At 46.6% G+C, this 13,746-nt stretch overlaps 1 protein-coding gene across 3 annotated transcripts in view; it reads left to right on the top strand.

Annotated features, from left to right (window-relative positions):
• The window catches only part of ARHGAP9 (Rho GTPase activating protein 9), a 744,735-nt gene that overhangs the window by 624,419 nt on the left and 106,570 nt on the right, over positions 1 to 13,746 (top strand). For all 3 annotated transcript variants that reach the window (XM_078688987.1, XM_078688988.1, XM_078688989.1), the window contains one exon: positions 5,609 to 5,714. In XM_078688987.1, the coding sequence (XP_078545113.1) occupies positions 5,609 to 5,714 (106 nt within the window). The remainder of the gene's footprint in view (positions 1 to 5,608; positions 5,715 to 13,746) is intronic.

Genomic DNA, 13,746 nt, shown 5'->3' with positions numbered 1-13,746 from the left:
TCCCCTTTGTTTTAATTTACCGTCCCCCCCAACCCACTCCCCTGTTTCTTTCCAGCATCCAGACCCTTCTGGCTACCCTAGTAATCAATAACTCTTCGGTATTGGTCTTAGGGGACCTCAACTTTTGGCCCAACGACCCTGCTGAAAGCCCACAATCCAAGGAATTTACCAATCTTATGAATAGTCTAAACTTTAGGTCACTGATCACCAGCCCTACTCACACTCACGGTCACACACTCGACCAAATCTGGTCACTCAGCGTTCCGTCCACATCCCCCATTATATCTCCCTGCTCGTGGTCGGACCACTCCACTATCACGCTCTCCCTTGCCCTGGCGCCCATGGTCAAGCCCCCGCTCCCCAAAAACATCTGGGTCCGGAAATGGGGCAAAACAGACATGCCTTCTCTCTGTTCAGCCCTGGCTAAAACCCACCCTGATTTATCGGGTCTTCCAGCTACTTCTCAGTTGGCTGCTATTAATAACTGGCTTACCACGGCGTGCGACGAATTCGCTCCCTTAAGGCGGCTCACAGTTAAACGGGCCCACGCAGCAAACCGCTGGTTCTCACCGGACCTTAAGGAATTGAAACTAGCCGCAAGAAGGGCCGAGCGGGCTTGGAGAAGCACCTACAATCCCGCGCAAAAGGCAATTTATCTCTCTACCCTACAAACCTACAAAAAAGGCATTCTGGAAGCAAAAACTGCATACTACACCAATAGGATAATTACAGCAGAATCTCAAACTAAGGAAATTTTCTCCACCGTTCACGAACTCGCATCATCCAACAGAACCACGGCCACCACCCCCCCTTCCCAGTTCCTCTGTGACTCACTCAATGAGTTCTTCATAGACAAAGTGATTAAAATCAAACTCAATATTCCCTCGCCTTCCCCCACTTTTGTTACCCCGTCCCCACCTATTACCCTTGTTAAGTTAACTATTTTCCCACTGTTGACCAATGACACTCTCCTTCCCCTTCTCCACCGGGTCAAATCCGGTTCCCCTCTAGACTTTGCTCCTGCTCGCATTCTTAAAGAAATTTATTCAGTCTGTCCTACACCTTCTCTTACTCTACTTAACGACTCACTCACACACGGCTCTGTTCCCAGTTCACACAAATCGGCGACTGTCATACCACTCTTAAAAAAACCAGACGCCGATTCATCGGCTCCTGCCAGTTATAGTCCCATTTCACTCCTGCCTTACCTTGCAAAAGTCCTAGAAACCCACATCACCACTACCTTAACCACACATATTGAGACAAATCATTGTCTCTCCCCCTGTCAAGCTGGTTTCCGCCCCATGCACTCTACTGAGAAGGTGGTCGTCTCAGTAATGGACAAACTGCGTGGAGGTATTGACACCAACCTTCCGCAAGCCCTGATACTCCTAGACCTGTCCGCCGCTTTTGACACGGTGGACCATTCCATCCTTCTCCATCGTGTCAGGGCGGCGGGCATAGAAGGCCTGGCCTTTTCATGGCTTGAGTCCTTTCTTACGGGGAGAAGCCAAGCAGTACGCCTGGCCGGCTATGCTGCGGCCTCACGCAAAGTAGAGTGCGGGGTTCCCCAGGGCTCATCACTTTCCCCCCTCTTGTTTAATCTTTATATTTTTCCCCTCATTTTTATGTTACAGCAGCTGGAGGTCACTGTGTTTAACTACGCGGATGACCTCCAGCTAATCTTCAACCTATCCCACTCACCTTCATCTGCTTTGAACGTCCAGACAGTAATGACTTTCATTCACGATTGGATGAACTGCAACCACCTCAAGCTTAACCCAGACAAGACCGAGCTGGTCTTGACTGGAGGTGGTTGCAGCCCATGGTCCCCCTCCTTCTGGCCCCTTCCCTTGGTGTCCCCCCACTCCCTGTGCCCAAGGTGAAAACCCTGGGGATCTACCTTAACTCCCAACTCACTGTCCATTCACAGGTTAGTTCCGTAGTTTCCTCTTGTTTTTTTTCCCTTAGAATTATTAGGAAAGTTTCCCGTTTCTTTTCTACCCCTGCTCTAAAAATCATCGTGCTGGCCATGGTTCTGTCCCGTATAGACTATGGTAACATAGTCTATAATGGGGCCCCGGCCTATGCAATCCACCGCCTGCAACTGGTACAGAACCAGGCGGCTCGCCTGATCTATGGCCAGCCTAAATACCATCGGGCTACCCCACTGCTCAAAACCCTGCACTGGCTTCCAATAAAAGACCGCGCCCTTTTCAAGCTCGGCTGCCTCACCTATCAAGCCAGATCAGGCACTGCCCCTGAGTTCATCTGCTCGGCCATTAAGCCCTATCTTCCCGGCAGAGAACTCCGCTCCACTTATTCGGCTTTTCTTGCTATTCCCCGCTTTAAAAAACAGAAAGCGGGTGGATCCAGTTTTGCTGTCTTGGCTCCTACCTTCTGGAACTCCCTCCCTGTCACCCTGCGCACTTCTCCTTCCTACCTCCTGTTCCGGAAGAACCTTAAAACCTTCCTCTTCACGCAAGCCCATCTGACATAGACCCCTCTTGTCACCGCCGCCCACCGTCCGCTATTAGCGCCATGAAACCGCCTGGTAAACGAGCGCTGTATACATTTTTTAAATTCAAATTCAAATACTGACATCAGTGTGACTTTAATGTGCTGAGACGTTTGCTACCAAACTTCCCAGTTTTTAGTAAAGCCATTATGGAGCTGTGGAGTTTGTAATGACCAACTCTCAGACCATATACTCTTTATGGCTTTACTAAATTTATAATGTCTTAGAATGGACTTCAACGCTGAAGGGGTCCAGGGCTCATGCCTCTGTACCCTTACCTTACGGATAGTGCACCAAGCTAGAGGGGTGATTTACCTAGGCCTCAGGCAGTGGATTGAAGGCATGGCACACAGGGATGTGTGCCATGTCGACTCTTCGCTTTTCTATGCACCAAAACGCACAACCTGCAGTGGCAGTGGGTGTGTGTTAAGGTGCAGGGCGGGGCCTCTAAGGGTGGCACATTAGGTGCTGCAGCTCTTAAAAGTCTTCCCTGGTCACAGTGCCCTTGGTACCCATGGTACCTTTTACAAGGGGCTTACCTGTGGCAGGGATGTGCCAATTGTGTATACAAAGGTACAGTGTCGGGAAAGAATACAGGACCTGGGAACCTGATTGGCAGGGACCCAGGGCACATCAAGTCAGGTTGCATCAGGTGTCAGGCAAAAAGTGGGGGTACATGCAAAAAAGGGCACTTTCCTACCAGATCCCTTTGTAGATCATTGTGGATGAGTTTGGGGGTGTCCCTAGGGCCTCTAATCTCATTCAATAGAGCCCCTACTGATTCACTGGTATTTTCAGTGTGTGCAAAGAAGTTTTCTTCTCCAATTCATTCAGAGGCTCTTTCTGCCAAGGAGAGTTAGAAATTGAATAGTGCATGCAAGAAAGTGCACACATAGCTGGATAATAGGAGGGTGGTATTGGTGATCATGATCAAGCCTCCAATTATGCATATTTTGTCGGTGTTCAAAGGAAACAGATGGGATACTGTGGAATGTTTATAAAACTCCTTAACCTCTTCGATGCGTCGGATGGCACCCGGCTGTCTGACGTCACAGTGGGCGTGTGTACGGAGGACGGCCGGGGACCGTCCAAACACGTCATTTTTTTCAGCACCGCAGCGGAATGTCCGCCGCGACGAAGAGCCTCAAGACAAGAGTAGAGCATGAGACTCTAATCATTTTTACTCAAAATCTTTTTAATTGATTTTTTCATAAAGTATTACAATAACATAAAAAATTATTGCAAGGGTTCTTGGACACTTCTTTCTCTTTGGCTTCAATGACTATGATATAGAATGGAGACTTACACAAAATACATTCAACAAAGGAACCTCCACTCTAGATTGGCATCTCGCCTCAAAATCCCACCATACAATAAAAAAACGTAGATGGCACATCCTTCTCTATTCAAGCACCAAAGTATATGAAACTCTTTACCACCAAACATAAGATGGATGACTACCTTATCTTCAAAAGACTACTCAATAGTTGGCTCTTCCCCACATAACCACCGTACTCAACATAAATATACAGCAGATCCCTCTTTATATAAGCATTTATTTGGACTATAGATGTGTACCTACATGTGTGTATTGGTTTGTATAAAGGATGTATAAAAATATGTTTTTAAATATAGAGATATTCATTAGTTCTGCTTAACAAATGCACATAATACTTATGGTTATATTATTCTATGTTTAACATATATATATAGATGACTGCATGAATAAATACATATTTTATCATATCATACCTATTTATCTACACTTGATTCACTATTGAATTACATAAACAAAACAAAAAATCAACTTTAAATACAGCAACACTTGAAAGTCTGAGTTTATTAATTACAATTTAAATCCACATATATTACCTTCTTTATGTATATATACCTTCCATGGACTTGTGTATCTTAATATTTATTACTTTGCTTCTATTTCAGCATCTCCAATGCACTACCCTATATCTCACCCTATACCTCTTGCAATATATCCCCTACCTCCACTCTGACTCATCTCTAACCTCAATCTACAACTTTCATCAATGCACTACCATATTTTTCACCCTATACCTCTCTCAATATATCCTCCACCTTCACTCTCTCACTCATCCTAAATCCCATTCAACTACTACGATCCACAAAATAACCCTTTCTAGACTCTTACCTCCTCTACCCCTCCTTGCATCATCTCATACCTCTTTTACTATTCAGATCTCCCAAACAAGCCTTTCTAAATCCTTCCCTCTAACTTCCCCCTCAACCTCCTCTTTACTTATCCCAAACCTCCTCCTACTGCTATGAGCTCAAACAACCCATTCAAAATCCTTCCCTCTTCTATCCTTTTCAATCCAAATAACAGACTAACATGTCCACCACTCAAATTAAATTCATATTTCCCTATACTAATTTCCCACTAATCCTGTTTGGGTTCCAGAGCTGTGTGCTACCTGCTGAAAAGGGCTTTGACACCATATCTGGGGTAGCAAGCGCTATATAAATACAAAAGCAAACTCTTCCCTCTTCTACCCCTCCACTGTGCTTTTTCAATCCAAATAACATGAACACCGCTCAACTTAATTTCGTATTTCCCTATACTAATTCCCCACTAATCCTTTTTGGGTTCCGGAGTAGATTGCTATCTGCCAAAAGCACTTCAACATCTCACTAGGGTTAGAAAGCGCTATGTAATGTAAACTCTTCCCTCTTCTACCCCTCCACTATCATTTTTCAATACAAATAACAGACTAACTTGTCCACCAACCAAATTAATTTAATATTTCCCTATACTAATTCATCACTAATCCTTTTTGGGTTCCAGAGTATTGTGCTACTTGCCGAAAAAGTGGTTTGACACCTCATCAGGGGTAGTAAGCGCTATATAAATACAATTAACATTGCAAAATTTCAGCATTTAAGTTGAACCTTCAGTAATGCTTATACTTATTTCAGTTATATACTGTACATATGTTTGCTCTTTGTCTATTGTTCCAATGTCTGGTTGATTTCTGTTGTCCAGTGTATTGTTTTCTGTTTTGATGAAGCAACATGGATCCTTCCCAACCACCTTTTTTGTATCCTGTCTTCTGCCAGAACTTCCTGAGTATTCTGACAAAGTGGAGGCTATTCAGCAGCAGGTTAGAAGTCTTCCTAGACCGAACCACGACACCCTCAAGTTCATTCTCGAGCATCTGAAGAGGTGAGGATGAAGTTTGAGCAAACTGATTAATACCATAGGAAGGACATTTGGTGAACCTATAAAGAACAACGTTGGAATAGTTACTTTGGATAGTCTACTGTTTTCCCTCCCTGCGTCCTCAAATTCAGGAAAATTATGCACCATTTTGTTTTTTAAAGAAATATGAATGTGCTGAACAAACTGCAACTTAGTAGGCATGGCTATCTTCTGAATGACAGTAGCAAAATCAATAGGAGTTCAGATTGTTGCCCTATCTGCTAATTCACAGGTTACTTTAACATCAGGGAAAGCCCTGTGGAAATAGGTGCCATATTGGCCAACTTGGAAGTGCAGTTCTGTAAAAAATGGAGGCAAATATTTAAGAAACTCATTATGAGTCAAGGAGAAGAAAAGTTAAACCAAGAACATTAGCTTCTTTTTTGGCGACTTATATATGAAATTGGAGGAGAAGAAGCCTGGTGATACATATTTCAAAACCCCCAATCTGTCAAATGGCTTCCTTGTACTTTTCACTACGAGTGACAGGTCAAGCCGGGTAAAAGCCCATTTTAGGGAAGAATTTTGTAATATAGGGGCAGATGTATCAAAATACCTATTTGCGATTCTGAAATAGCGATTTTTTGAGAATCGCTATTTGAGAATTGCAAAATGGTATGTATCTACAAAATCGCAATTTTTTTGCGATTTCCTAAAATTCCTTATTTGTGAATAGCAAATTGCGAATTCGCAAATAAGGAATAATTTACCATTCATTTCTATGGGCCAGGAGGCCCATAGGAATGAATGTGAAGTTATTCTCAATTTGCGATTCGCAATTTGCTAATCGCAAATTGAGAATAATTTCAAATGGTGCAAGGGTGTCATAAAGACACCCTGCTGCACCCCTGAAATTTACATGTGTGCGCATATGGCGCACATACATGCCCTAAGGGCATGAATGAGCGCCACATGGCACCTTTACAAATGCCAAAAAGTGCATTTCTTAGTGTAAATTCGCAAAACCTGAATACTTCATACATAGCATTTAAGGAATCGCAATTTGCGATTCCTTAAATGCTCACGCAAAATTAAGGAATCGCAAAATTTGCGATTCCTTAAGTTTGCGATACGATTTCAATGATACATCGCATTTTCCGATTTTTTGGTCGCAAACGCTGCTATTTTGCGAATCGCAGTGTTTGCGACAAAAAAAACGTTTGATACATCTGCCCCCAGATTTGTTTCATCCAGTTTCTACTCAATCCTCTGTATTGTGCTCATTAGGTGGGGTCAACTTCCTCAAATTCCCATTACCATATTTAATCCTTCCCCTGATCTCTTTGACCCACCTGACTTTCTCCGACATTTCCTCCCAGTTCTTCTACATGTTTTATCCTTGTTGGGGCAGGGAGAATTCTGAGATTCCCTTCTTCTCTTGTCAGCCTCCATGCACCTTCTTTTCATCACTTCATTTCACTTCCCTGTCCCGTTTCCTTTACTTCACTCATGTTGTTTGCTTTAACACAAATGTTTAAACACCTGCTGCTCTACCTGTGTTATCCCACCTACCTTTTTATTCCTCTTCTTCTTGTTGCTTATCAGGCCCTCTTATATATAAATTAGGCAAGAACATTCAGAGCCCTTTATTTGTCTGTGCTGCAGCATTTAAACCACTCTTTGCTTCCTTACATGTTTCAGCATTTTTACAGCCTTGTTCACAGGTGAGTGGCTTTGTATACTCCCAGTGGTCATGTGGCCCATAGTGTCCACTACACGCCCGAGGATGCCCCATATTTGCATATTTTCACAATGTGACATTTTGCTTAATTTCATTATACTTAATAGCATGTTTCTACAAAGTCACATAAAGTAATGTCATTTTTGGGGTGCACACTGTTAACATTCATTAATGATGCAAAGTGCCTCCTTATGCTGCGCGCTGTAAATTGATATGGATTGCAGAGTTACCAGAGGCAGGGCATCACCTCTCTCATCTCCCTTTCTCGACACCACTCACCAAATAGCCAGAAGTCCTTCTGGCTGTGGGGGTCGTAAAAGCGGGTCATGCCTTTTCCATCAAATGTTTTAAACATCCTCCATTTTATCAAAGGCCCCCGACCCTGCAGGGCGGGCTCTGTAAACAGGAACGTTCCTGTTTACAGAGCCCGCCCTGCAGTTTAGCAAGTTAGCGCCAACGGGTGCCTGCGTGCAGGGGAGGATTGTTTGTGTAGGAAGGTGTCCCTTTCTGCACATAAACAATCCTAAAATGCAATTAGCACACATGAAAGTGACAACATTGATTTTTTTTAAAGGTTTGTTTATGTACAGGAAGCGACACCTTCCTGTACATAAACAAACCATGGCATTTTGCATTTTCCGTGTGTGCTGCACGTGTGAAGTATTTATGCAGTACACAAACAGTAATAAAGTGAAAACACACCAGATAAAACCCCAAACCAATTTAAAAAATAGCGAATTGTTTTTTTACACAAATCTGTTTATTACTTTTTTGTAGATACAATAATGGTGCAAAATGCTGCAGTGTGTAACAAAAGAGTACTTGCGGTACGCATGCTCACACAGGTTTGCACCTACTTGAACAATCACTTGTAAGAGTAGCACAACAGATACATGTTATCTCCTTAATATCCCCTTGTATAGTGTAGTAACGTAATATTTCCCTACAAACCAAGAAGGAGAAGGGAAAGGAAACAAAAACCCCAAATACAAGCGTAAATACCCATAGAAAACGAAGGCGGATGGAGGGGAAGGTGCCCAGCTGCTCCCCCTCTCCCAAGGGAAGGGGGCAGAGAGAAGAGAAGTGCAAATAGAGGAAAGGAGCCTAGGAGTGTCAGGTTGGGAATGGGGAACGATAAATCAACCTGTAAGTCAAGTTCTGTCCGGTGAGCCTCTCTCCTGTGGCAGTTTGTCCCCTAGGAAGAGGGGGTGTCCACCGTGCGACGTACTGCAAAATCCTGCAGAGCGTGTAAGTGAGGAGGTGGGAAACACATGTATCTGAAAGAGACTATTAGTTATAGATTCCTCTCCTTAGAATTTCCCCCAAGCGTCAGACTGGATCTGGAGAATTTTTCTTCAGCAGTATCCCTGTACATCGGTCGGTGGCGTCGGTCGACTCCGCGTTCGTCAGTGTCGTGATCACCGGAATGACGTTGCGGTATCTACATGGATGTTGCCCCTGCGTGCTGACGTCAGTTCTTTCTTTTTCCACACCAGCCAGCGTAGATTCAGAGAGAGCGGTACCTTGAGTCCCTTTTTGACTCTCTTTTTGCGACTTTTTGTCGACATCTTTTTGAGTCGTTCGACTCCTGGTGCACGTAGGGATGTCCCGTCCTCGAACCGGCTTCAAGGCTTGCAACTCCTGTCGCAAATTGATGTCGGTTACAGACCCGTACCTCGTGTGCCTTTGGTGTTTGGAGCGCGACCACGACCCGAAGTCGTGCTCCGACTGCCTTTGCGGGAGCGGTCCCGAAAGCACTTTGAGGCCCGGCAATCCACTTCGCGCCGTACAGGGCCTCCAGGGATCCAGGCCTGGATCCGGATTGGTGCCAGTCGACCCCGTGACACCCACTATGGCGCAGAATCCAGTGGCGACACCTCCGCCCCCGGTTGTGTCCCCAGCCAACATCGACCCTAGTCTCCCCTTTGATGTGGACACGGAGCCGGACCGGCGCCAACCGAGGTCAGGACCGACATCGGCACCTGGCCCGACCGGTTCTTTTGTACCACTGTTCTCCCCTGATGTTCCCTTTCACCCTGAGTGGCTTCCAGAGGAGAGCGTGCCGGACTGGGAGAGGTCTGTGGAAACTCTGCAAGACCAGTTAGATGAACCGTACTAGAGAGAGGAGTTGGGTGAGGCCAGTGGTCCGGACACCTCCCCAGAACTTGGCATGCTATCTCCCCCTACTGTGGCTAAGGAGGAGGGTGCATCAAACGCAGTGGTGTTGCATAGGATGGCTGAGGCCTTAAACCTTGAGGTTCCTATGCTGGCGGTCAGGACTAACCGCCTGACCGAGGTGCTTCAACCAGCAGCGGCCTCTTCGGGGCCCCTGCTGCCATTTAATGAGGCCCTCACAGACATCCTTTTGGGCATTTGGTCCAAACACAACCCAGGGGCTCCTGTGGATAGGATGATTGCCCGACGCCACCGACGGGCCCTGGCGACCCCATTTTCCTCTCCCAACACCCCACCCCTGAGAGCTTGGGGGTCCAAGCCTCGACTTCCAAGGGTGCATTCCCTACCACACCACCTGATAGGGAATCCAAGAAACTGGACCACCTTGGTAATGTTTTCTTCTTCCAGCTTAGGACTACAGTCGGTGAACACTGCATGTCTCTTGGGCTGTTACTCCCACTCTGTGTGGGACATGGTCGTGCAGGGTCTGCCACAGTGTCTGGAGGAGGCCAGGGCCGTGCTCTGTCATGCAGTTGCCGAGGGAGGGACGCAGAAAAGTTCACCATACTTTGTGGGCTGGACACCGCTTACTCGCTGGGCAGGATGATACCAACTTAAGTAGCCCTGAGACGCTACGCCTGGCTGAGGTCCACTGGCGTTTTGGGTGATGTCCAATCTACGCTTTTGGACATGCCCTTTGATGGCCGTCGCTTGTTTGCTGACAAAGGAGACAACGCACTTGAGCGCTTTAAGGACTCCAGGGCTACGGCCAGGTCCTTGGGCCTCGCTTCTACCTCTTGCCAAGTGCAGTCTGCTTTTCGCCCCTTTCGTGGCTACGGAAGGGGTGCCTCGGCACGTACTGTCCAGAGCCACAGGACTGTGCAAGCTGTCCAGCCTCTGCGTGGCGGGGGATGTGGGACCCATCGTCATGGGTCTGGGAGCCACTGGGTGGGTAAATCCACCAGCGCCCCCTCTGAAGCCTCCAAGCCCTCCCAGTCTGACCTTTCAGGGCCACCATTCGCAGTGAGTGGCAGGATCTGCGAACACGTCCCTCACTGGCTCAACATCAGGTCGGACAGGTGGGTTTTGCTGATAGTCCGAAGGGGCTACTCCCTCCCCTTCGAGACTACATCCACGCCACCTCAATTTTATCGCATGTTGGAGAATCACTTGGCCCTTCTCCAACAGGAAGTTACGTCTCTCTTGACCAAGAGAGCCATCAAGCGAGTTCCTGTCCCAGAAGTAGGTTGTGGTTATTGTTCCCACAACTTTCCCGTGCCCAAGAAGGACAAGGGCCTACTTCCCATCTTGGATCTCAGGAGCGTCAACTGCTTCCCCTGGAAGGAGAAGTTCAAAATGTTGACACTGGCTCAGGTCCTGTCCGCCCTCGACCCTGGAGACTGGATGGTAGCCTTGGACTTGCAGGGTCGTTTTCTTTCATATCCCGGTCCTGCCGTCCCATGGGCGTTACCTACGGTTCACGGTAGGCCATGAACACTTTCAGTTTACTGTGCTCCCTTCGGCCTTACCTGCACCCCTCAGGTGTTCATGAAGGTGATGGTGGTGGTCGCAGCTCATCTGCACAAATCAGGAGTTGCAGTCTTTCCCTATCTCGACGACTGGCTGTTGAAGGCGGACTCGCCCGAGGCTGTCGTCTCCCACCTCCAGACTACTGCCGACCTCCTGCATTAGCTGGGGTTCACCATCAATGTGCCGAGGTCACACCTGATTCCCTCTCAGAAGCTCCTTTTCATTGGAGCGGTTCTGGACACAGCGCAGTTTCGAGCTTATCCTCCCGAGCAGTGAGTCCAGGATATCCAGGCTATGATTTCTTCACCTGAAGTTCCAGTGGGCACAGCATCAGGGGATTCTTTCCGATTGCGACCACTTCTCGTAGGACATTGCACACCAATTGCAGTGGTGGCTAATGAACCAGGATTGGGTCAATGGCAGGTCCCTCTCCCTCCTCCAATTAGAGTTCACAGTGGTGACAGATGCATCACTTCTACGGTAGGGCAGTCACATGGGGAAGGCGGAGCTCAGAGGCCTTTGGTCTCCGGCGGAGTCTGGGCTCCACATCAACTTTCTGGAGCTTTGGGCGATCAGTCTTGCACTGAAGGCATTCCTTCCTTCAGGGTCCTGCCCATCAAGATGACCTTCCTTGTGGCAATAACATATGCCCGATGGGTCAGTGAGATTCAGGCTCTGTCATCCAAGCCTCCATATTTGAACATCCACTCAGACAAGCTTGTTGTAGGACCTGGAGCTTCCTTTCTGCCAAAAATTGTCACTCACTTTCATGTATGCCAGTCCATCACCCTGCCTACTTTTTACACTCCGACACATCCCTCCAAAGAAGAGGAGTGACTTGACTAACAAAAAGAGTGTGTCGTTCTACCTTGACCACACAAGAGTTCTGGGTGTACAACTAACTCTTCGTGGGGTATGTTGGAGTGATTGAGGGAAAGGTCATGCAGAAGCGGACCATCTCCCAGTGGATCATGATCTGCATTAAAATCTGCTACCCATTGGCCAAGAAGCAACCCACAGAGGGCTTGCGTGCTCGTTCCACCATAGGTAAGGCAGCAACCACTGCATTAGCATGCGGAGTTTTGGTCCTAGACATCTACCAGGCAGCATTGTGGGCCTCACTGCACATGTTCACAAAATGCTACTGCCTGGGCAGTTAGGTCTGTCGGGACAGGAACCTTGCCTGTTCAGTCCACCGGGACTTTTTTGTTTGAAATTGTTTTGTAGATCCACCTATGAGGTGGTATTGCTTGGTATCTATTCTAAGGTAATGAATCTGCCACTAGAAGGCTCTATCAGATGAACAAGTTACTTACCTTCGGTAATGCCTTATCCGGTAAAGACTACTTCTAGATGCAGAGTCCTAACCGACCCACCCATCCTCTCCTCTCTGCTAACGGATTTCCAAGAACAGGGCTTTCCCCTTTCAGGTCCCTAGTTTTTCACACCTGTTTTTATTATTCTTTGTGGCTCCGTGCTCCTAGCATGGAAAGTCGTGAAAAGAAACTGACGTCAGTGTGTTGGGGTGGTGCCTTTATAGGGACTGCACTCATTACTTCCGGTGTGGACAACACCGACGACACCACGTGGAGCCAAACAACACCACATACCAGCGCACAAGGGTACTTGTCACAAAAATTCCGGATCCAGTCTGATGCCTGGGGATAATTCTAAGGTTATGAATCTGCGGCTAGAAAGAGTTTCTACCAGATAAGGCTTTACCAAAGGTATGTAACTTGTTCATCAGTCACCCACATGAAGGTACAGAGCCAAAGTGTAAGCTTGTTTTAACAAATTTTGGTGAAATGCACAAGAAGGGCACACATAATTTTGTCCTTGTCTGCTGCTCCTGAATCACCAGAATGGCACTTTGCAACTAGAATTAGACAGCTTGGCTCAACACCTGGTATAATGGTGAAACCAATCTTTTGTGCTTTAGGGTATCAGTGTTTTATATCTTCCCATAGAGGCTTCTTATGGGTAAGGATTCCCTCCATTTGGCTTGGCTCGTCATTGAAACAACACACACAGTCACTGAATATCTGGCACTCTCCTGGATTGATCATTCCCTGATTCTCTTTGCCATGGTCAGTGAACTCTCTGCTTGCTCGTCCAGAGTAAGACTGTGATATAGAGACCATGTTTGTATGTTTCCAGAACCGTGGGCTCAAGGACATTCAGGCCAGTTTATGTCATTTGAATTTCCATTCCCTCAGCTAGTAGTTCAGTAGTGCTTTCTGCGTTTTTACTTCTCCCATTTGATTACTTCTTATAGGTTTCTAGACCGAATTGAAAAAGGTGTAGCATTTGCCTTAGATAACATGGCCCCTCTATAGGGCTTCAATCCCTGAACAAACAAGTGAAACCACCAAATGGTCATTTTCAGTAGAGCACTATATGGATGCCGAACAACCCCTCACTAACCTCACCACCAAACACAACAGGGGCCAGAGGTGTGCACAGATGCTGGAAATTCAGCAAAATAGATAGTTTGCATAATCCAAAAAGTAACACATTCTGGCTGGCAGCAGCAACTCCTGCATGCTTGAAGCAACTATACAGGGGCCAGATGCATTTAGTATTACAAGGAACAAATTGATGCACTGTGAC

The sequence above is a fragment of the Lissotriton helveticus genome, chromosome 1_1, assembly GCF_964261635.1.
Source record: "Lissotriton helveticus chromosome 1_1, aLisHel1.1, whole genome shotgun sequence".
NCBI lineage: Eukaryota > Metazoa > Chordata > Amphibia > Caudata > Salamandridae > Lissotriton > Lissotriton helveticus.
Note: the sequence above shows the minus strand (reverse complement) of the source record. Positions and strands in the feature narration are given on the sequence as shown.